The sequence below is a fragment of the Passer domesticus genome, chromosome 1 (genome assembly GCF_036417665.1).
Source record: "Passer domesticus isolate bPasDom1 chromosome 1, bPasDom1.hap1, whole genome shotgun sequence".
Lineage (NCBI taxonomy): Eukaryota > Metazoa > Chordata > Aves > Passeriformes > Passeridae > Passer > Passer domesticus.
This window is the reverse complement of record NC_087474.1, coordinates 40,846,057-40,869,239: the sequence shown is the minus strand read 5'-3', so window position 1 is coordinate 40,869,239 and position 23,183 is coordinate 40,846,057. Positions and strand designations below refer to the sequence as shown.

Here is a 23,183-nt window from a genome sequence, read left to right as displayed (position 1 = left end):
GAATTGTGGACTGAGAAGTTTTAGTGGATATTCTTAGCTATGTCTTTAACTGCAGACCTGAAAATTTTGTTTATGTCAACAGTTCAGTTAAAGCTGGGGGGGACACATGGGGAAATGCATGACCTGCTGATGAACAGCTGTATAGAATAAATTGTCTGGAAGAAAAAAATTAGGCTTCTAATTATGGATGCATGGCATGCATCAATATCAGAACAGTTGTCTAGGTTCAGTATGTAAACTTGAAACTGAATTTGGAACGTGTTCTAGAGGAAGGATCCTCTGATGATGAAAGCAGGACCCGTTCTCACACAACTGCAGTGGTATGTGTCATGAGGGTGGAGCTGGATTTTAAGGGCAACATTTTAAACTAGTGGATACCGTCCATATTTTTGAAAGACAACTGCAGTCTCTAGGTTAGTTCAGTTGAGCATCTGTCAAAGCACAAAACCCTTCATGAAGCTGGAAAACTGGCCATATAATGCATTAATAGCTATTACACCAGGTGCCCTTATTTGGGGAGGCTGGGACAGGGGAAAACCTTACAAATGACTCATTATAATTTCACTTCTTAAAACAGATGTCACTTCTGTGTATTTGAAGCTTCTAAATGTGTTTTTCCCTCAGCCCCCATAGCTTTGGAGTTTTCTGGTTGTTTTGATTTTTAAATTCTTATTTACAAATGCTTATTTACACAAAGACTGTCCCCTACCATGCCTTTTCATTCTAAAAGACTAAAGTAGCCTGCTTACCTCCTTCAAATTCTCTTAATGCTACTGTCACTTCCTATCTGCAGCCTGCTCATGCTGTCTGGGGGGAAAATGTACCACGAAAGGAAAATACCTGAGAATATTTCTGTGTAACCTGATGTCTTTGGCTTGTTGTTTCCCTCTGATGAGACCAAGGCTCCTGGGCTGGCTGCTTTGTCCTCTTGAGCTGCAGTTCCCCCAGCTCCTGCTTAAGTGAGAGTAGACAATTAAGATGGGATTCACCACAACTATCATGCAAAACACAGTCTCTGTGACTGAGGGCCCTTTTCACAAAAGGTATTGCCAGTAAACTCTGCTCCCTGTTCTCCTCCTTTCACCACCAAGTGAAGCACCAAACTAAATAAACTGAGTGAAAATACTGAAGCTAAATTGGCAAGAATATTTTCTTGCTCTAGGCTGGGGAGGGGTTAGGTTTGGGATTACCCCAATTTTTCAAAGAGTAACATAACAAATTATATTAATTTTGCTCTCAATCACTCTTCTGTGCCTTTAGTGCTGTTGAGTACAAAGTTTCAGACTAGCACATAAGATGCAGAAAGCAAGGAGATGATACAAGAACTACAGGGCATAATTTTAATAATACTTTTAAAATGCTTTTCAGTATGAACACTGAAAAAATGCGACAATATAAATCAACTAAATTCCTTTAGACTTTCAGGGCTAGTTCAATGAAGACAAGTTGCTGATTAGACTGAAATGAAAAGGTTTCAGGGGAATTTTGTAAATCTTCTCTTCCTCCTTCTCTACCCTGTTCCCACGTCAGTTCTTTTGGGTTTACTGGTTCTAGTAAAGCTGCTCTGCAAATTTTAAGCTTGAAATTTTTGAGTAAATGTCCATTTTATTTCCAAGCAGGTCATATTTTTCAGATGAAAATTACAATCTCTGGAACGTGCACATGGCTTTTAGGTTTTATGGACTAGCTACTATATTAACCTTAAAATTCTAGTGATGCTTCTGAAATGCAAGGATTGCTGCCTGTTGGGCTGCAGTCTCTTCTTGGGGAGCAAAGTTTGCAGTGGGACACCTGCAGCAGCAGAACTGTTGCCTATCAAACACCTCATAGCTTAATACTTCTCTGTGCCATGCAGATGCATGCAGAAAACCACTGAGAAGTATTAGCCTAAGCTTGCATTTGGAAAGTTGAGGAGTGAGGATTTAGTAATAGGATTTACTTAGTAATAGCTGTTAAAATGCTAATTCTTCATCTTCAGCTGTTTAAAAATCACACATTCGAGCCTGTTTAGTGTGGTGTCACAGTTTGTGAAGTTCAGTTGCAATACTGAGCACAAAAATAGAGCCTCAAGAGCTAAAGAAAGTTCAGCAGATGCAACACATTCAAGTCTTCTCTGAGCTCATTGTTGCAGTACCCATTTGCTAGCTAATAATCCTGGATTTACTTCATGTAATGCATGGGGATAGTCTTGAACAGAATATGTCAAGATGCCCATGTGGGAACACCAAAATTAAGGAAGGAGATGTGCCTCAGACAGGCTGTCTCCAATGGAGCTCCCTGAATTTTGCAGTAACACACACTTCTTCCTCTTCCTCATCACTCTTCCAATCAAACTAACTCTGTCTCTTTCAGTGGTTTGGGCTTCCAAGCTGCTTTCCCATTTCTCTACTTCCTTCTTCCTTGCCTTCTGGCAAGAAAAGCAAAAAACGCCATAACTGCATTTATGAAAATGAGAAAAGGAGAACATGAATTTGTGAGGCCAGTGCTGCCAGTTCTGAGTGTGAGGGACTCAGGCTTTAGTGTTGCATTGTAACACAGCACACAGAGCGTGCCAAAGAGCCACTGGGACTCACTTGCTGAAAACAGCACTGCAGCTGTGACCTGAAGCCCCCTTATTGCAGTAGCTGGCATTTACTCAACTGCTTCAAGGAACTCCAGCCACAGTTTTGGAAAATATTTCAACATGGGAGCAATAAGTGGCAACTGTCATACAGCTGTACTGTGTACACTGCCATCTCCTCTAGTCAGGGGGCTTTCTCTGTTGGTATTGCTTTTTGGTCACTATGTAGGGTGTCTTGGAGGAGATGTAATGAGGGAGAAAACCAGGTCACTCTTCACTAATCTGCTTCCACTGATGTCCCTCCCTGTGCCTGGCTGACTGGAGATGTTACCACAGCTCAGCATCTAACTGTGAGGTTGCTTCTCTGCCACCATGTCCTGCCTTTAGCTCTGCTCCTGCCAGTACAGCAGAGGCTGTGGCAGGGTAAGTACTTCTTTTTCTGGAAAACTGTCAGGTGTAGCACATAACCAAAGGAAATTAATAGCTGTATACCCGGAATGGGATTTCCATCATATCACAGTCAGCCAGTTACTGTTATTTGCATTAAACCCTATTGTTACTTACAGTAACTGTTGTTTTAATTCCCTCTTTAAAGGAAAAGTACTGTACTGGAAAGTTAGTGTGATAAAAAGGGTGAAGAGCAGCATAATGTAATGCTTTAAATATTTTCAACTCCTATGCTGTTGTCCAGTTTTCATTCCTTCTCTGACCTTACAGTTCCCTAGCTTTGCTGTAGTTTTGCTTTTCCTTAACCTCTTATAAAAGAAAATAAAAGTAAATTGGCCTCAATCAATCAGTTAAGCTTTAAATGGCAAGCTAACCTTTATCGTTCATGCATGGTTGATATGTATTTCCTGGAGAGGGCCTGAATGGGAAAACCACCTTAAAGACAGTAGAAACTGGAAGGAGGTGGAGGATAAAATTTTATCTTTTGTAGTCTTGTTTTGTGTTTCTGTGGCTTGAAAAGCAGTCTGTCCTCAAGGCAGTTGTCTTCAGTACTAACATCTGTATTCATAATCCAGCAATGCTGCATAAAGGCATTTTAAAGACTTACAAGGGAAGGGCTACAAAATAGCCTTAGATGCTACTGAACATCTTAGAAGACCTGACAGCTGCTTCTATCTTGTTAAAGTCCTGTCTCTGTCAGACCACAGTGTAGCCTAGACATATGCTTTGTGGCTTTGGAGTTATTCATCCAGCTGTGAAATATTACTGAGGAAGAAAAGAAAACAAGAAGGAAATATCCTTCAGAAGAGAGATGCCAGCTTCTGTAATGTAATCTAATTTATAATGTACTAGTGTGAAAAAGGCACTGGGAACTTGTAAGTGATAACAGCAAATGTTCCTGACTACACCTACCTGCTCAGTCCTGTAGTCTGGGATGCTGCCAGCAGAGCCATGTTACACTCACCCCAACCCCAGGCAGAAGCTGGGGCACACCCATGGTGATACCTCCTTTGTTTTAGTGGAAACACCCACGCCTCGGGAATCACAGGACTTGGGAGGAATTTGCCTCCCAAGCCAATTCCTGCAGCCAAATATTGTTTTTGACAGTGACAGGTCTGTATGATCCTGCCTAGGGACACTGTATTCCCCCGGATTGTGTTTTCTTACTGGGAGAAGCACACGGCCTGCTGGTACACACTCAGCAGGGAGCGTGTCCTGGCAGAGCTGAAAGTATCCCCAGCCTCATGTGGCTCTGTAGCACGTTCCCACTGCACTGTGTGGTTCCCAAAGAGAAGCAGTGTCCAAACAGCCTGACCTGTTCCCTAAGCAGGGAATCTGTTCCTGTACAGCCAATGTTAAGCAAGCAAATCTCCTCTTTTTCAACCTGTAGCAATCTTCCATTTCTTTGAGTTTAAACAAGTATAATTGAACTTGACTACAAAGGACCATAATAGCTCTGTGGGTAATACATCAATAATATAGAAGCAAACATAACACACCTTTGCTTACACATAAAAGGTTCAATCTACTCTTAGTAGGCAACAAAAACTATAGTTACTTTGAAAAGCTGACCTGGGCAAAGGTATGGGAGTATATTAGAAGAGGCTTGGTGATATGAGTGCTTTCTCTCATTGACAACAAGGAATGTCTTCAAAGACAATGACTCTTCTCCTGTACTCAGCACTGGTGAGGCCACACCTCGAGTGCTCTGTCCAGTTCTGGGCCTCTCAGTTCAGGAGGGACATTGAGGTGCTGGAGCGTGGCCAGGGAAGGGCAGCTGAGCTGGTGAAGGGTCTGGTGCACGAGTCCTGTGAGGAGCGGCTGAGGGAGCTGGGGTTGTTTATCCTGGGAAAAGGAGTCTCAGGGGGCACCTTACTGATATCTGGAACTGCCTGAAAGGAGGTTGTAGCAAGATGGGGATTGGGATCTTCTCTCAAACAACTCATGCCAGGACAAGAGGACGTGGCCTCAAGCAGCACCCAGGGGAGGTTTAGGTTGGGCATTAGGAGGAATTTCTTCACAGAAAGAGTGATTAGACACTGGAACGGGCTGCCTAAGGGGTGCTGGAGTCACTGTCCCTGGAGGGGTTTAAGGCAAGACTGGACGTGGCACTCAGTGCCGTGGTCTGGTGACACAGTGTTGGTGTTCAGTCACAGGCTGGACTCGATGATCTCAGAGGATTTTTCCAACCTAACTGACTATGTGAATGTAACCAGGCAAAGCTTTGGCTTAAAACCCAAATTTGATACCGTAATCTTGTGTGACTCGTGCAAACTTTACTTACCAAGCCCCGGCTGGCGAGCGGAGCCCAGGGCGGGCCTGAGGCGGCCCTCACGCTGCCGCCCGCGGCCGCCAGGGGGCGCGCCGCCGGGCCCAACGGCCGGGGCAACGGCCGCCCCCGGGGCCCCGGGGCTCCGGGGCCTCTCGCCCTCCCCGCTCCCGTCCCGCCCGCCGCCCCTTCCCTGCTGCTTTCGGTTTCTCCCAGCTGACAGCCGGCTGCCCAGCCATGGGCACCGTCTACAACAGGACCACAGAACCGGAGGCGTCCCGCCGCCTGCCGTCGTTTTTGTCGCGGTTTTTCCCAGATGGCGGCCGGCGGCCCGGCCCGGCCATGGGGAACCGCCCCGTCTACAGCCGGACCACAGAACCGCAGGCGTCCCGCCGCCTGCCGTCCTTTTTCTTGAGGTGTTTTCCAGCTGGGAACCGGCAGCCCAGCCCGGCCAGGCAGAACCGCCCCGCCTACAACCAGACCACGGAACCGCAGGCGTCCCGCTACCTGCCGAGCTTTTTCTTGCGGTGTTTTCCAGCTGGGAACCGGCAGCCCAGCCCGGCCAGGGCGAGCGGCTCCGCCTACAAGCCGACGGCGCAGCGGGAGGCGAAGACGCCCCGCCCGCCTCCCTTGTGCTTTCGTTTTTGTCCAGCGGGGAGCCGGCGGCCCGGCGCGGCCATGGAGAACGGCGGCGTCTACAACGCGACCACGGAACCCCAGGCGAAGGCGGCCCGCCGCCGGCCCCTGGGCTGCACCCTGCGGCGCCTGCGGGGATGGCGGCTGCCGGTCAAGGCGGCCCAGACGGTGAGTGCCTCCTCCCCTCGCCTGCGGGACGTGCCGGGCCCGGCCCGGAGGGAGCGCCGCTGGCAGGACGGCTGCCCGGGCCGGGAAGAGGCTTCCAGTGTCCCGGGGCTGAGCCCGGCGGGGCGGGGGTGCCCCGCTCTGGGATGGAAGCGAGCGTGTTGTGGTGACCTTCGGCTCTAGGGCGGTTTCCTGCCGCTTAAAAATTAAACTTCTCGGTGGTCCAGAGCAGGCTGGGGAGATGGCCGCACGCAGGCTTCGAGGGAATGGATTGTGCCTGTCGGAAAGGGCTGGCTCCGCCGGGAAGATGTCCTGGCTTGGGACGTGGCACGGAGTCGCTAAAGTTGTGCGGACCTGTAACTCAGGTGGAAAGCTGGCGTGGTGCCTTGTAACGCTGGTTCAAAGTGATTTATGGTAGGGAAGTGGTGGGAGTGTTCCTTCTCCGTGTCCGAGCTGCCGGGGCAGGTGGGTGCTGGCACCGGATGGTGCTCGGGGCTGCAGCCGCCGTGGTCCGGCTGCCTGCTGGCCTTAAACACCGGGCTCGGAACCGCAGGGAAGCCTCCCAGGAAATGTAGCGCTTTCTTCTGAGGGCCGGGTGGGATGAAAACAGGAGGAAGAAGCCTTTGGTTGGACCTCACCATAGGGCAGTAGAACTGGGAAGGGCATTGCTGGGTCATGAGCTCCAGACCTGCCTCTCTTGCTGCTCCTGCAGCCTGTTCTAAGCCTGCCAATCTGTGCTGTCCATACTAAAATTAAGGAGCCTGTTTCTCCCATGATTTGTGGTAGAAGATTGCACCAGAAACCCGTAATCATGGTGGCCCATTGCATGAGACAACACTTCATGTCAGGCAGCCCTGGGCTCGCCAGGAAATAAAAGGCTTATTTTCTGCCTTTTATACATATTGTTGCTCCTGAATCAAGCAGCTGGGCTCCTGGTGCAAGGTCCTGTTCAGTGTTCTTCCAATATGTCCCAGTGCAACTGCTGATAAGGATGTGAGGAGCATCACTCTGAGGTACCAGCAGGGAATGAGTGAAACCCGTGGTGGTAAAGGGCAGCTGACTGCAAATGCGTGTCAGCCTGCGTCTTGCAGGCAGCACAGTGGCTGTTTAGTCAGATGTGTCATGCTCACAGGAATTGTAGGTGATTTCCAGCTCTTTCTTGTTACTTCACCAGTGCAAAAAAGAGGACGTTTGGGTTTTAAGCTTCATCTCACACACAGTCAAAACCCTCAGCCAGAAATGTAATACTCTTTAGTGTTCATAAAGTGGTACACTGGCAAAAATAAAGGTTTCTAAGAGTGTTTAAAAAAAATCACACCCAAGAATGCTTTAAATGAATATAATGGAACATAAACTTTTAATTCATCTACTGGAGATTATTAAAGCAAGTTTTGCTGGGTTCGGCTCCCTGACAAGCAAAATGTTTATATAAATAGGTTCATTGACTAAAATAAAATAAGTGATTATGTAGGCAAATCTACTCATGTCCCAAAGCCTTAAACTGTTTAATTATTTTAAATGCTTTCTAAGTAGAGAAAAACAAAATTTATCGTTTTCCTAGACAGGATGAATAGCTGCTTGACATGTTCTTAAATAAGTAATAGTTTATGGCTTGCACCCGTTAGTCAGTGAGAGGAAAAAGAAAATGGGCTTCCAGTTGTTCACTCTCCTAATTTCTAACATTTTCCCGTTCTGTTTTGTAACCTTTATCAAAATGCAGAGATCTTGAGGTCTGGGTCAAAACACTTTAAACAAACCCTGGAAAGTCCTGAAGGTGGAAGCCTCCATATTTACAGTAAAAGGTTCCTGTTCTGGGAAAGGGTTGATTTCTAGAAATGTTAGTCATGGTCATTGACTTTTGGCTTTATGTTATAACTGTGGTTGTTACTGGGATTATGCCCTGATAATTGCTTGTGTGGACTGCTAAACATGGTGTTGGAATCAGAAAGTGGGCTTTGTTCAGTGTAGGGGTGATCAAGAGCTTTATAAAACACTCTGAAATCACCTGCAGAAAAATAGCTTCTAGACCTAAGAAATACTTTTCTTCAGATGAATAATGGCATGAACCTTAGCCAGTTCTTTTGAGCAAATTAAACAAGAAAAATATTGGTCCTAAAAGTCACAAATGTGAGTGCCAAAAGGATGCTGGGAGGCATGTTATTGCATGTTTTGTTTGGATGGATTTTTATTTTTTTTAATAGGTGGAATGTTTTTGTTAGTCCATGACTGATTCAAATTCAGCACAAAGGTAAATGGCACAATGTGTATTGTGCCAAGATTGAGGTAGAAACTAATTCTTACCTAAAGCAGGACAAGTTGTCATCAACTATTGTTTAACTTGAGTCAAAATGCCCTAGCTGGAAAGGAAAATTGTAATTCAGGCTTAAAAATCAGCTCATTTTTGAGCTGTTAATGTCCTGTAGTAGCCCGAATTGTGCAAACTAAATAGAGAATTAATATGTGCACCCACCCGAACTAGAGGATTTTGTATGGGGAATCCCAGTACCTCCCAGACGCCGAGAGTTTCACAGGATTGTTGGCAAGTTCATTGTCTGCTCTATTTTTGTAGCAATTCACTTGTTAAATCTTCTTTATAAAATTGATATTTGTTTAGAAACTTCCAGCAGTAATGTCAGTATCAGTGAATAATTTTCTGCTGGTAAGAGACAGATGAAGATGTTTAATTTCTGGTGTATATACAGACAGGACTAATAACAAAATTTAAAAAATCCAAAACAACTGCTTCTCCAACCATGCTTTTGGTGTTGAAAACTTTTATTTTTTGGTATCAGTAGGACAACAGAGGAATTTTTTTTTTCCCTGAAAGTGATATCAAAGAGCAAGTTAAGAAATCCAAGCAGAGCTCTCTGGCACCTTATAAATGTGCTGCTGATACATTCACTTAATCAAAGCACTTACTCAAAGTTCTTCGAGCCAGCTTTTTAAAAATTGATGTACTCTATTTTATGACTCAGCTTATTAATAAAAAAAATGAATATCGACTTGGACAAGTCCCACGCAGGATTGTACTTGGTAAATCTGTTATTTGACACTGAGCCCTTTATAACTGCTCTTTGAGTGGGATTTTTTCAACTTGCACACTCAGTGGAGAAGCTTTTTTCAGCTATTTAGATCATATTATGGCTATCTGGACATGTACTTTCTTTTAAGGACAGGTTTATTTTCTTTCTGCTCTGTTTCAGCCCAAGTGAAAGTGATGACTTTCCATTTCCAGTGCTTATAAAAAGAGATAAGTTTTCATGTACAGTGCTATCTCACAGCTGACCTTGTGAAAAATGTGAAATTGGAAGTCATTGGATACAGTTATACGCCCATGTTTAGAAATGCAAAAAAAAAACCATCCCAAACCATAAAAACTGGAAAGTCGGAGTTTAAAACATTCCTGGACTGACATTACAGTTCACTGGTTTAGGTGCAAGGGCTGCTGAGAAGTTTGTGTTGCCAGCCACTGTGGGAGAGAAAGGAAGCATGAGGAGGCCTGATAGTAACATTGATGTTTCCCAGCTCCCATTCTTTCCCTTTCTGAGCTCCTGTTTACTTTATATTGTTGCACTTCCAAAACGTGGTTCTCTGAAGTGCTCTTCTGAGACCTGGCTTAGTAAGGGGAATTTACACTTCCTGCCGCTAAATCGTTGTTCTTGTTTTTACTGTGAGAAAACTGATACCGAAGACTGGTGGTTATTTTCCAAGAACAATTCTGAATCTTAAATTTAGATTTATTTTTTTAAGCAAAAAATTGTTGCCCACATACTGTTATTAAAAATGTGATCATCATTCTCATATCAGTCTCCATTTTATGACCCTGTCTGATTCCTTCTCATCGTTTCATTTTAATTTGGTGAAGTCCTTACTACAAAGATCTGTAAAGCTATGCCGAGTTTATGGGATGAAGGAAACTAGCAAGAATTGGCCAAAATAAGCAAGAGTTAAATAAAGCAATATTCTTTCTGGTGCAATAAAATAGTAGAAAATCCAGCAGCAGGGATATGGTGACTGTATAGGAAGTAAGTCATGTTCTTTTCTCAAAACACACTGTGGCAGGAAGGTGAAGATAAACCTCTGCATAGATTAAACATTGTCCAACATGCTTGAACACAGTGTAAGGTTTCAGTTCCTACGAGAGCAGTTGGGCTTCCATCATTACTGGGTCACAAGCATGTGAGTGTTGGGTTCATGGACTTTCTCTGAAGTTTTATCAAGTGAGTGAACTTTTAGGGAGGTAGCTGAGTGTGTCAGGGCTGTCCAGTTTCCCCCACTGCCCTGAACCCAAATACGTTCAGAACTGAGTGCAGCAGCAGCAGCATTTTGCAGGATGTGTGTTCTCCATGCTGCCTCATCTGCTTCAAACTGGCAGTTGCACAAAACCACAGGAATATTGTCTGTCCAATCAAGAAGCCTCTGTTTGGCTGTGTGCTCAGCTTACCTGAGTGTACCTTATGGACCACTTTTAACAGCCAAGTGTAAACCATGTCATTGTGTAATTATTTCTGTCTGTAAGAAAATAGTGCAGAACTTCACCAAACTCTTTGTACATTAAGCATTTTTGTCACAGCTAGCTTTATTAATCTTTGTATCAGAGATGCCTGTTTGTTGAAGATGTTAGAGACTTGATCCATCTCAAGCATGTTATTATTTGTTTGCAGATTTTCTCTTTTGTGGCTGTTGTTTGTGAAGAAGTTGTGGACGATTGCATCATTTGTGGTGGACTTTACTTCTTTGAATTCATAAGCTGCAGTGCCTTTCTTTTGAGCCTCCTGATTCTGTATGTGTATTGCACTGATTTTTATGAATCACTGGGGGAAGAGAAAGTGAAGAAACTGGTAAGAAAACTTTTTTTTTTTGAAAAACAAAACATTTCTTCTAAGTGCATAAAGTCTGCTGTGGAGTAAAAAGCCTATGCAAAATGAATCTCCTATTCTTCTCCATGTAAAGGGTAGATTAAGGTATCTTATAGTTTAAAAATGAGCCTACTTTGAGAGTTTATATTGACATATTTGTCAAAGCTGGCTACCTGCAGGATTTTAGGACTTGTGTGGAAAAGTCTTTCCACATTAATGCTACTAATACTACAGCGTAGCCATCACAGATCTGTATCCACATGGAATACAGTTTAGCACCAGCATGATGCTTGCAATTAAAAAAACAACAAAAAACAAAGTTTACCCTATCTATTTTCCTACTGGGTGTAGACTACCTCCTTTTTGGCAATAATCATAGCTCTTTACAGTTTATGGCTTTATACTGCAGAAGAACCAGCAGTGGGAGAAAGTTGCTCTGTGAAGTCGGTAGGAATGTTATTCCATCTCACAAGTGTCCCTTCCTATGTGCCTTCAGAGCAAACAGTAGTGTCTTTATGTGAGGGTACAGATAATAGAGTGTAGTAAAAGGTTTGAATGAGCCCATTTACTGACAGTTTTCTGATTTCTTAAATGTTTACATAAGGAATAAAGCTACCATGGTTGTCCTGAGCTTGAATTTGATGGTGAAAAAAGGTTAGATGAAATTAATTAAATACTTTAAAAATACAAAAAAAGGGCAGACTCCTTTAAGTAGCTGATAAAACTGTTTAGATAGCTGATAATGTTGAATGTCATTTGGAATTTGGTTGTAAAATGTATTTTCTGAAGCTTCCACTAACATCAAAGTATCAAAACATAAATTCGCAGGCGGGTTAACTCTGCTGTTGTTATGATGTTTGTTCTTTTTAGGTAACCTATCTACAGTTAAATTACATATATATTTTTTATATATATATTTGCAGAATTTTTGGGCTGTGCTGGTCATAGGTGCCTCGTTTCTGTTAGCATCAATAGTGTTTTCTATAACCTGCTCTGACTCTGCTGCTGAAAGTGCTGCATATGTAAGTCTTAAAATGGCAAGATTTACTTTGTCTTTATCTGGTATGTTATTTTCTCTGCCCTCTAAACTTCACTCAATTTGCAGAGAAGAAAGTGGGCAGGGAATAGAGCTCAGTGCATTGTGATGTTTCAGGAGGAATTACCTATTTCAGATCTTCCAGAAACTTACCATAGGAAATCCAAAGAGCTGGCATTCCCCAAGGTTCCTGGAAAGCTCTGTGTGCCCTTGTAGCTCCCACCTTTTGCCTGCTGCCTCAGATTTGTATTATTTCCTGTCATCTCTCACTGTTTAACATTGTCATCTCTTGAAGCTTGCCCAGTTCTGTAATACACTACTTCTGAAATTTCTGTTTTTCCTCAATTGTCCTTTCATAATGTTACCTCCTCACAAAGTCATCAAGAAGTCCTGTCTTTTGCTTTTACAGAGCACATGTGGGCAACACTGACTTGCACAATTGCAATAAGAGCAGCAGATTCCTCAGTGACAGAAGTAGTAGAGCAACAGGGCATTCATCTCCTAGGGAACACTCAGGACGCTCAGGGCAAGGCACTAAAGGGGCTTTTGGGATGCTGTGGATGTCATAATTCCCTAGCCATTTGAATACTTCTTTTGAGTAACCTTGGAATTGTGAACATGTGAGTTTAAAAGATCAAATTCTTAAATGAGAAAAAATGATTTGGTAAAAAAAAGCAAGATAATTCTGTTCCACAGCAGCATCAGCTATTAGAGATACACACTTTTGTAAAGTCATCTTAAGTGATGTAGATCTATTTAGACCTAATTGTTTGAGCATAAATCAGGTGTCAGCTTTGCTTTTTCTGGTACAGAAAAAATAAAAACTACTGTGATCGAATACTTAAAATGTCAAATACTTAATGTCAAATGACTTTGGTCCAAACCAGTTGTGCAAAATTTAGGTAGGTAGAGTGAAAATAATGCATATGTTTCTTTCCTTGTTTGAAAAAAAGCTGCCTTCTCTTTACCACTTTTTATCTTGCCATGACTGGTAACAAAATGTCATTTACAAAATGTTATTTCAGTCTCCCTTGCTGGCCAGGCTCTGCAGATCTTCTCTTCCTTCACCTGTGTGTTATTATTCTTCATTTACTCTCATCAATCAACAGCCCTCTCTTGAATAAATAGTCTGCTATATGCTATGCTACTTTAATAACTGATTTTGGCAATGCAACTAATATACTTCTGCAATTAAAGGTTGATTAGAACACAGTATAAGGTTCACACTTGATTAAAAGAATGAAAACTGTAAAAACTAAAACAATGAATGTGCTAGAACGATGATTTCTGATCTGTGTCTAATTTAAATGTAACTATTGATTTAAGGAGGACTGTAATCTTAATATTACAAGCATTATGAATGTATATACAGTGGTACAGTGAATCTTTCCAAACAGTGTTAGAATAAATACTGTTACTGTTTATGAATTTTGAAATCACATATTTCTGTCCTTTTCACAGGTATTTGGATTTTTTGCAACTTTTGCATTTGCAGCTGAATTTGTTAGAGATCTCTATGAACTCTGTCGCAAGCGAAAACAAAACATCGTTGGACGCCCTCAAAATCCTCGTAGCACTCCGAGTGCCACAGAAAATCGGCCACTGAATAAACGCTAACTTCCTGAAATTGTTTCTTTTTCTTTTTTTTTCTTTTTTTTTCTTTTTTTATTATTTTTTTTTTTTTATTGGAGCAAACTAGAATGAACTTTCGGTGCACTGTAGGTAACAACTTCTGTTTCTTTGTTCTAGTCGATTTTGTACACATTGCTCATCACAAATTTTTATGGATTCTTGGTCAGGTAATGGCATTTTGAGTGTCATGTTCTAAGGTACCTGGTCCTGCCACCTGCTGGGATGACAGGCACTAAAAACCTTGGGTCTAAACAGAATAACTTCAGGACAGCAGTGTGCTGATTTGATTTTGACAGAGATGCCTAATTAAGGTTTATGTCTGAGGCATAAATTCTGAGCTATAACCTGAAGATATTTCCTGATTAAATGCTCCAGATGTTTCTGTTGTGAGTTAAAAACTAGCACAGCAGAATTATTTTTTGTACTTCTTGGTCAAACTGAATGCAAAAGGGATACATAACTGGAATTTACAGGAATGTTTATCCTTAAGTAAGGGTTTTGAGGTTGTTTTTACTACTCCAATGTCTCAGTTCTGTCTGTGGAGATCAGTTTAATGCTATAGTGACTGTATGGGGTTTATGGGGAAGGTAATGTAAATGGTATAATGAGGAGAGAGTTTTGCACTCCATGATTTTTAAAGTTTGGACTTGTATGCCAGAATCTTCTTTCAGATGGTTTCAAAAGCTGTAACATTTGCAGGAAGAAACTTGAAAAGCCAGCAATGAGCGGAATAAGATAATGAATAGGTATTTTACATGAAGCAAATGAGAAAAACCTGATTGAGTGCTTGAGACATTTGCTGTCTCCCTTGTGTTAACTGCATTTCACCAATATCCCAACCTGGCGTGTTCCCAGTCCTGTAACCTGTTGTGCTAGCATGAGACCAAGCCCTCCAGAAACTGGCTGTGCTGAATTTAGGAAAGGAAGAGGAAGCTGTTTTAAGACAAAGGACTGTAATAGCAAGTCAAAATTGTTTTTTTTTCTCATTGCTGCCACTTTCTGATGAGTGTGATTTTGTGATGTTCTCTCTCTCTGTGGCCTGAGACTTAAGCCTAACACTACACTTTGCCAGGTGGTGTGAAGCACCAAGTTAAAGCCACAGCTTGGTTTTAGAACTATGCATAGAAGAGAAACTTTCCTTCATAGAATTTTCTATGTTGTAAAGAAGAAATGCTCTTTAGACTGGCTTTATTTTATTTTCATGTATTTATTAGTGTCTGTTTGCACTGAAATCTGATTTCAGTCACTGCTTGCTGTTGCTATCTCTGATAACTGGGTAGATGAGAGATGTTTGGTTTACAAGGAGTGTTACTGGTGATACAAAATATCCATAATGAGAATTACCTCCTCTATGAGCTGCAATGTCTTACTCTGGGGACCATGCCAATATAAGTAACATTCCAGCAGTCTTGTTTTGGTTTCTTTTTATTGCTTAGAGTCCTGCTGAATTTTTTTTTCCACACCAAAATGTCTGTAGTCTTTAAATTTTAATCTGTAATTGGTAGCTGTAAATATAGTGTAAGAGCACCACTGTGCTACTAAGTATTTATTAAGCAATGCAGCACCGTGAATGGACTTTTATCTTGAGGTAATTTCTCCTGTTACTTTTCTCAGCCGAAGATAAGTTAATTGATGTCTGGGTCAGAAAGGGATCTGTAAGTCGTCTCCTGGCCTTGGCAGTTTACCTGGCCATAGTCTGTCACACAGTAGTTAAATACCAGGAGCAAGTCACAGAATGGTTATAGGTTTAAGGCAGTTGCCTAAAATGTTGCTTCCAAACCAGCTGCTGGCTAACCCGCATGACAGTGCTGTTAATCCTTGCACCTCGTAAGGTGTTTTTGCTGTTTCAAAATAGCTGAGAAGCAGATTTGTGCGTGTGTGTGCACTGTCTTCTGCTTTTGTGAGGTTATTTTTTCAACTGCTTTATCAGCTTCCTATATCCTAGCTTTCCTTATCACTCCTATGTCCTCTTCCCTCCCAATCTAGGTGGGGGAGAGGCTTCCTTGCCACAGTGACAGAGCAGACTTGTCTGCAGTCTTGACATGCCCCTTTGATGCCTCTGGTGCCAGGTGCTGGCTTTAAATGTCTGTCTCTTAATTAGACTGATCCTAGAGAATGCTGTTGGAGCTGGATTAAATGTCTGGTTCTGCAGGAGCTCTGTGTGTATGGCTGGATGCCTCTTACCCCTCGTGCTCTGACAGCAAAGCCCTTTGCTTGTTTCCCAACCTGCTTCTGATTAAATCAGCCAACCTTATTTAAACCACCTACTTAAATTGCTTCCATTAAGGTGGTTGATTTTGGCTTAAGCAGATTAGGGGTTGTTCAGGAGAGTGATAGAGGCTCTGGCAGAAATGCTGTTAGATACAACAGCCTCAAATTTCTTCTGTTGGCGAAGTGAACGTCTCCCTACATCATAACTGGTGGTAAAGCCTTTTGGAAAGAAGCAGCTGGCCCAGTCTGGGGATTGTCTTCTCTATTCTTTACCACAGTGCTTGGCAGTGGTGTTGGAGCCTGCTTGGACACTCAGCTTTGGTGTTTTCCAGCTGAACCTGTCAAGGTTAAGGCTCTGCAGCCACTTCCAAGGCTTTTTTGCAGTGCCTTGAGAATCAGTGGAGAGGATTTTTCAGGATACGTGAGGACTTGTCCAGTGGCTGGACTGTGAACTTCTGCTCTGAAGATCTGTACTGGGCATTGTGTAGATTGTGAGTGTTAATTTTTGTGTGTGATGTTTAGCCCACGTTAAAATCACGGTGCTGCCAGTGCCCTTTGGTTCTGAGTATGGGAAGGAATTGTGCAGTGGGTGTTCTCACACAATTCTCAGAGCTCAGCACAAGGTGGTTTTGCATAATGGCTGTCGTGGTGACCCTCGTTCAAACTGGTGCAATAAAATACCAAGCTTTCTACATGGAAGGGAAATTCTTAGTGAAAAGTGTCAAAGGTTCTATAAAATTGTAGCAAATAAAAATTCTGGTAGTGCCCTATGGATGGAAATTAATCTTTTTTTTAGTCTATTGCTGTAAACATAAGCAGCTCTCTGGATATTAAATTTTATGCTGAACAGAGCTATATGTCACTTTTAATACCATTAAGAATTTAAGTGATTTTTAATTATTATTAAAGCAGGATGATAATACATTAATTTTGTATATATAAAGCAAGAATTTTGTAGTTTCCAGTGTTGCCTTGAATTTCCATCTAAATAATTTTTCAATGCTTAAATAGTTTTTTATCATTCTAAACCTGTGATCTTTTTTAATACATTATGTTTTCTTGATCTACGGAACTTTCTAAAATATTTTGTAATAATTTTTTAAAATAAAGGTTTAGTAAATAAGTGTTTGTTGTTTTTGCTCCTATGATTTGTTGTTGCTATGTACTTCTCCCAAAACCAGCCATAGGAAATAACATCATTCTTTTGTTCCTGGTTTGGAGGAAAGGGCCTGCATTGTGTTTGCCTGTTCCTGGGGAAGAGGGTCCAACTGGATATTCTCACTAGACGTTCCCAGGAAGAAAGATCTGATAAGGTCAGTATTGCCCCTGACCACAGGGTCCAGCCTAAGTAGTTTCCAGTGGCTTTTACATGTGGTCTGTAAGTTACTGTGATTAGAATAATCAGGTGCTGCTTCCTATTGCCTCGATCACATGGAACTGAAAAAATAAAGGGGCAAACTTGCTAAAGGAAGGAGCACAACCTAGCAAAAGGTTTTGAGAGCAAATAATTTGTTCTGGTATAGAAAAATGCAGGTCACTGACTTCCTTGGTTGAGGAAGAGCTGCTGCTTGATCTGTAAAAAATTATTTGGCTGATTGTCAGTGGTAGGGGGTGAGGAAAAGGAAGCAAACCTGCATGCATTGCTTTTTGGCAGGGGAGAACTTTTTTGTTTCATAGTCCTGCACATTACTTATTACCTGGTGGTCATCTTGTACACAGGAGGAGAATGACACTTCCTTCATTGTTGGCACAGAAACTGGAATGCCACAGTATGCTTTGCTTTATTTTGTAACATGAAAAGATGAAATAATTTTAAAGATGAAATTGTCTCTTTGATGAAGTTGCCAGAGATGGGTGTAATAGTAAGAACTCAAAAGGGAAAAAGGTCTCAAATGCTTTTAATTACCTAAATGCAAGAAAACAATCAAGGCAAGATGTTGTATTAGAAAGATACGTTAGTGGTGGATTTTACACTATGAGAGAGTAAGTCAGGAATATTACAGATTTAGTAATTTGAAGCTTGACCACACAGTTTAAGTCATGTTATTGCTAGAATCACGACAGCCCCCTTCTCAGGAGCCTAATCCAGGTTGGTTCAGTGTAAATGACAGCATGTAGTGCAGCAGGGCAGAAAACGGGCTGGTAGCCCACAGCTTTCCCCTGTGAGTGCACAGGCACCACCTGGTCACTGTCTGTGTGTCCCTCGGTCAAGGCACAGATGTGTTTCCTTGCTCTGGGATGGCTTTTCTCCTTACAGGGAGGAGCAGCACCAGCCCCCTGCTCTCTCTCACACTGCGGTCGTGCAGGAGCCAAGCGGGGGTCACTGCTTGGCTGGGCTCGGGGTGTGGCTGCCCCTTGGATTCGCAATGGCTATTCTTAGCCGGCGGAAGGAAGCACAGGGAAGGGCAGAAATGTGTTTTGCCTTGTTCCTGCCGTCTGCACAGGAACCTGCCGAGGAGCTGCAGGAGGGAAGGTTGTCCACAAGAGGGCAAAGATGATCCTGGGATTGAAACTACTGAAGGACTCCGTCCTCTTCCCACCTGTATTTTCAGTGGGACTGAAGCCCCCACGTCCCTCTATCGTCAATGTGGCTATAAATTGAACTGTGCATTTTAGGGATACTCTTTCCATTAATTTTCTTATTTCTCAATATGTAGCTTGAAGTATTTTTGGCATATAATCTCATCAGTATTGTCCCAGGGAGATACTTTGCCTGAGCAGTTTGAAAGGGTTTTTTACCTGTGTTTTAATACCTCTTCTGCATTACTTGTGTTTTGTAACCTGCCAGTAAATGTTTTTAAAAATTCAAGTCGAGCTTCGGCTGCATGACAACACCTGCCCTTAAAACACTGCACTGCAGTCTTGGAGAACTTTGTGGTCTGTACTATGGTGTGGTTTTCAATGAAAGGTCTGTGGATCACGGATGGGAGAGGAATGGAGTGGGGTGTACCTTTGCATTTCCTGGACTCTTAAGAAGTTAAATGAGGGAAGCTTATTATCCAAAAATGCAAATTATGCATGCTGGAAAAAAATCAGGGCCCACAAACAGAAATGTTGGCAACCATACCTGTAAAGCGTGCCAGACAGGACTTCTTGCAGTTCCAGTCCTCTCCAGGCATCCCAGTGAAACTTGCTTTGACCAGCCCACATGCCCTGATCACTGACTCAGTTTGTTTCCTATGACCTATTATCTTTTGGCTGAATTATTGGTGGGAAAATGAACCAGACTTGGCTGTTTTGAAGTTAGTAATTCCTGAGGTGAGAGTCAGACTTCATGAGGAGGTGACAGCACACATTCTTCTGCAGCATGATGCATGCACAGCCAGATGGGGACAGCAAATCCCCAGTCAGGTATGCCCTGCTTGATGTGCTGCATGGAGGCAGGCACTCTTCTGCAGTGCTAAGCTTGGGCTGTATGTCGGAGCTCTCTTTTTAGTCTTCAGTTGGACTTACAGAAAGCATGACATGGTAAGACAAAAAGGATGACAACTTTTCTGTTACCATATGCTCTACCCTTGCTTAGAGAATGGTGCAATGTTGCTCAAAATAATGCAAGCCTGTCTGCACTACAGCTCTCCTTTTAACTACTTCCTTTGCACCAGCTGTTCCTTTCCCAGAAATATCAGTGCAGACAAGATTCTGAAATCCCTCCTCATGTTGAGGTCTAGGTGAGGAAGGTTCAGTTACTTAATTGTTCTCTGGTCTCTGCACTCCACTAACCAAAGGTGTGGAGCTACTGTCCTGATGTGAGCAGAAAGGCATCCTCAGCAAGGAGGACAGACTCATTACTCCTATTTTCATTAACACCCATTTTCAGTCTCCTTTGCCTGCCTGTTCAGTTTCAAATGCTTCAGAGCACTGGGTTTTGATACTCGCATTGCTAAAGCCCTGCTTCCTATTCCTGTACCTCAAACCTAAACTAAACCTCCCTATCAGTGCAACTCATAGCAACCAGAGCTTTGGCTAAATCTCTGCCTGCCAGTTTCTCAAAACAGCTGGGATAAAGAGGCTGTGGAGGCCTTTCTGAGAGGGTACAATACAGCTCTAGAAACAACTGGCTCATTAACGTAAGCCTGTTTTCTGCCTCATCGTCCTTTTGCTCAGAAAGGCTTGTTTTATGAATGAACCAATGTTGTCCTTGACTTGATACAGTTTTGTTTTTTTTTAATTGTAAATGCTTGTTTCTGGCAATTGTGCATCTCGTTTGAGGGTAACAAGAGCATAATTATTCAGCTCTCATGCATCACAAACTGCTGAGCATGAGGTATTAATGGAGTGCTTTGCTGCCACCATAGCTTAATAGCTACAGCTGCAGCATTGTGCTCTTGTTTGGCAGGGGTTCATGGAAAAGGGGGATGCAGATCATTAAGCTTTATGTTAAGAGTGATTTACAGATGTAGCAATAACAGCAGACTATGCTAGACAGACAAAGCATTTCTGATGTACAAGGAGCTGTTACACCAGCAGGGCTGTAATTCAGACTAGTGGTGGTATAAAGCCCCCAGCACCAGTCCATCTCATCCAACCCCCAATAATCATAAAGGAAAATTGTGTTACTGTAATTGTGTGTGTTGGCAGGGGGAGGAGGGGAATCATACCCTACCATCACAGCTGGCTTGCAGATGTAATAGAAGGAAGCTGCAAATGGGTGCTTTTGACTAGGTATAGGATTTGAGGTGGTATCAAGCCCCTAGCCTGGTCCCTTTCCATCCACCCAGCTACAGCTCTGTCATGTGTTGAGATACAAGTGCTAGAAGTAAAAGGTGAGTGTTGCCCCAGCTGCACATGGGAAAGTAAAAGCAGTGTCTCCTCAGCTCCACCTGAGATGTTCCAGCTGAGGCCAAGCTGCACAGGTAGCTGATGGAGGAAGAGGCACATCTAGAAGGTGAATCAGAGGGGAAGGGTAACTCCTGCACTCTGACTCGCTGCTATGATTCACTCTTGCCCTTCTCTTCCTTCATCAGACGTGAAGGGGAGAATGGCTGAGTATTAAGGCTAGTCCCATGCAAATGGTCTACAAGATACACTGTGCTTTTTCCTGGGACAATGATATTTACTCTCTTTGAGCTGTAAAAGTAGTGCAGAATGGGTGCTGTTTCTAATTTCCTAGTCTGACCTCGTATGCCGAAGGGTTATATGCCTAAAGTCTACACCGATGGAGTTTTCTTCCCCTTGTAACTCCTCCTTGTTACAATTCCTCCTGTGCTAAGAGGGCTGCCTGTCTGTGTTGCTCTTCCTACACAAGTGCAAACATGTAAGAAAAGAACAAGTGGCTCAGACGTACTTAATTTAGCACTGACTCTCCATGGGTGGCCTGGGGATATTCCCCTCTGCAGGGAGAAATGCCCCACCACTGCCCCACCACGCTGCGTGGCTGCCACGTCATTCACACACACGCCAGCTCTGCCTCAGGAGATGGTGTGCTCTCCTTGTCTTTGTGGGAGCCCCTTCAGCACCCACAGAAACACACAGGTGCTTCCTTCACCCCCCCACAGGACTGTTTTTCTACACCCATGCAAGCACAGAGCACTCGGCCTGCTCCTTTTCTTCTGTGCTATTCCCTCCTTCCCAGGTGCTTGGCTTGCTGCACAGTTGCCTGCCTGCCTTTGCATGGCCCCAGCTGTCTGGAGTCCCCTGGGAGAAGGGCTCTGAAGTGACAGATGTGACAGTGCCTCTGTGCACCAGGCAGGGCTGAAATCATTGCAGGGCCAGGCAGAGTAACGTGGGGACTTTGCAGCACCAAATGCTGGCACCAGGACACCTGGGCATTCCTGGGTTACATCACACTGCAGGCAGGACTTGTCCCCGTGAGGAGGGCAGGACAGCTGCTCTTTGGCTTGGGCTTCAGAGGTTGCAGTTTATTCCTTTCAAGTGGTTGCTTTGTGCCTTACTGTTATTCTAGGTCTGCAAACATCTAAAGAGCAATAAATTAAATTTACACAATCTTGGGCACTCTGAATTCAGATCAGTCCAAGCCAGGAATATAAAAAATTAATTTTAATTGAAGCAAATTTATCTATGCACTAATCCTTTTTTTCTGCTTCAAAAGTTCAGGCCTTTATGGCTGGCTAGTGCTCTGAAGGACATACTTCACCCAAACATACATCTCACCTGAGAGCCAGCATTTACCCAGTGACAAAACTGCTTTTGAAAATACTAATGTGCCTTTCTGTAAGGCTGTAGCTCAGCAATATGGAAAGACCAGGTGCTGCCGGAGGTGGTGTTATGCTTAAGAAGTGATATAAAAATATTAATCCAAGGAACAGCACAGTTCTGAGCTCTTCCCTCAGGAAAGGTCGGTAGTGCTGCTTCTCTGCAGTGACCCCTTGATTTTAGCTCCTTCATCTGCACTTTCTCTTTGAGCTCTGCCCTCATTCCTCAGCATCACCACACAAAAAGCCAAGGTCCCGCCCAGCCTCCTTTTCATGAGTCCTCCCTATCATACTGCTCTCCCCTGCAGCACAGTACAAGCAGCCACGGTCAGATTGGGCCTTTGACTATTCAGCAGTGGAATCTTAAAGCCAAGCTTCCACAGCACTAAGCCAGAACAATGCCAAGGATTTTGGTATCTAAATTGTGCCTCCCTGTAAAACTAAAAGCTCACCTTGGCAGCCACCTCATCCCTGAGGCAGGTAACTCCTGTGATGCTGCAACTCTTTTAATTACTGTTTTCTTCTTATTCCCTTGTTTTTTCTTTTTCTTTTTTTTTTTTTTTTCCTAACTTTCGGTATTCCTACCCGTGAAGTGCTGCTTCTGGGCATGGCCAGACAGCTTCACTTTCACTATTAGCCCAGCTCAGGCAGAGGTTTGGTAAAGGGCAAAAAGCAGACAGATATTTTTTTTTCCAACTGCCCCAGGGCAGAGGGACTGGTTCAGGCACGTGATGAGGGCTTGTTTGGTCCTTAATAAATTGGTGAGTCATTTACACAGTAGAGCAGTGCAGATATGAGATAACAAGAGGATGAATAATCAGTTTATTAGAAATATGGCCCTTTATTTTTTTATTTTGTGCAAGCTCTGGGATGCTGGGAACCCGCTGCTGATGTTGATCAGTCCTTAGTAAGAAACACTGATGTGTATTTGCCACATTGGCCGTGAGAAACCAGCGTGCTGACCCAGGGGACCAGCTGAGGCTGATGGGCTGGGCTCAGGGACAGGCAGAACAGAAATAAACTCTGCAGTAGCCTGCTGTGGGTAATCAGTGACCTCTAGAAAGGACATCATTCTTTTCCTGTTTTCCAGCTGCTGTTGTGCTGGAAAAAAGTAATTGTTCTTCTCCAGGAGAGGGAGATAACAAGTACTAGTGCCACTTTCTGACCTGCTAGGGTTAGCAGGGTTTAGCAGGGTTAAAAAAGCCCTGGGACCATG

General features: G+C 43.3%; 1 protein-coding gene and 1 long non-coding RNA gene across 10 annotated transcripts in view; one reads left to right on the top strand and one right to left on the bottom strand.

Moving 5' to 3' along the window:
- LOC135297698 (uncharacterized) overlaps positions 1 to 5,867 on the bottom strand; it is a 56,471-nt gene extending 50,604 nt beyond the window's left edge. Inside the window, exons 1-3 of one of the 7 annotated variants that reach the window (XR_010359635.1) lie at positions 5,292 to 5,343; positions 3,615 to 3,772; positions 841 to 951 (exon numbers count right to left, since the gene is read on the bottom strand). This is a non-coding gene — a long non-coding RNA (uncharacterized LOC135297698). Of the gene's footprint in view, positions 1 to 840; positions 955 to 3,381; positions 3,475 to 3,614; positions 3,773 to 4,579; positions 5,058 to 5,291; positions 5,357 to 5,783 lie in introns of those variants that run through there. The other 6 variants (XR_010359643.1, XR_010359645.1, XR_010359630.1 and 3 more) reach the window with 6 other exon arrangements.
- On the top strand, positions 5,426 to 13,599 carry CMTM6 (CKLF like MARVEL transmembrane domain containing 6). 3 transcript variants are annotated; one of them, XM_064415467.1, is made up of 4 exons: positions 5,454 to 6,080; positions 10,742 to 10,918; positions 11,860 to 11,958; positions 12,382 to 13,415. In XM_064415467.1, exons 1-4 carry the CDS (start codon positions 5,514 to 5,516, stop codon positions 12,400 to 12,402), a joined length of 864 nt encoding a protein of 287 aa, XP_064271537.1. In that variant the 5' UTR covers positions 5,454 to 5,513; the 3' UTR covers positions 12,403 to 13,415. The 3 variants fall into 3 exon arrangements, with proteins under 3 accessions (XP_064271534.1, XP_064271537.1, XP_064271525.1); XM_064415455.1 differs by lacking the exon at positions 12,382 to 13,415 and adding an exon at positions 13,434 to 13,599 and having other exon boundaries at positions 5,471 to 6,080; XM_064415464.1 differs by lacking the exons at positions 11,860 to 11,958; positions 12,382 to 13,415 and adding an exon at positions 13,434 to 13,599 and having other exon boundaries at positions 5,426 to 6,080.
- The last annotated feature ends 9,584 nt before the right edge of the window (positions 13,600 to 23,183 follow it).

Excerpts from the sequence above, each read along its gene's own strand:
- CMTM6 (XM_064415455.1), top strand. The coding sequence starts at position 5,514 with ATGGGCACCGTCTACAACAGGACCACAGAACCGGAGGCGTCCCGCCGC. Across the intron at positions 6,081-10,741 it reads CGGTCAAGGCGGCCCAGACG|ATTTTCTCTTTTGTGGCTGT; the intron begins GTGAGTGCCTCC and ends ATTTGTTTGCAG. Across the intron at positions 10,919-11,859 it reads AAGAGAAAGTGAAGAAACTG|AATTTTTGGGCTGTGCTGGT; the intron begins GTAAGAAAACTT and ends ATATATTTGCAG.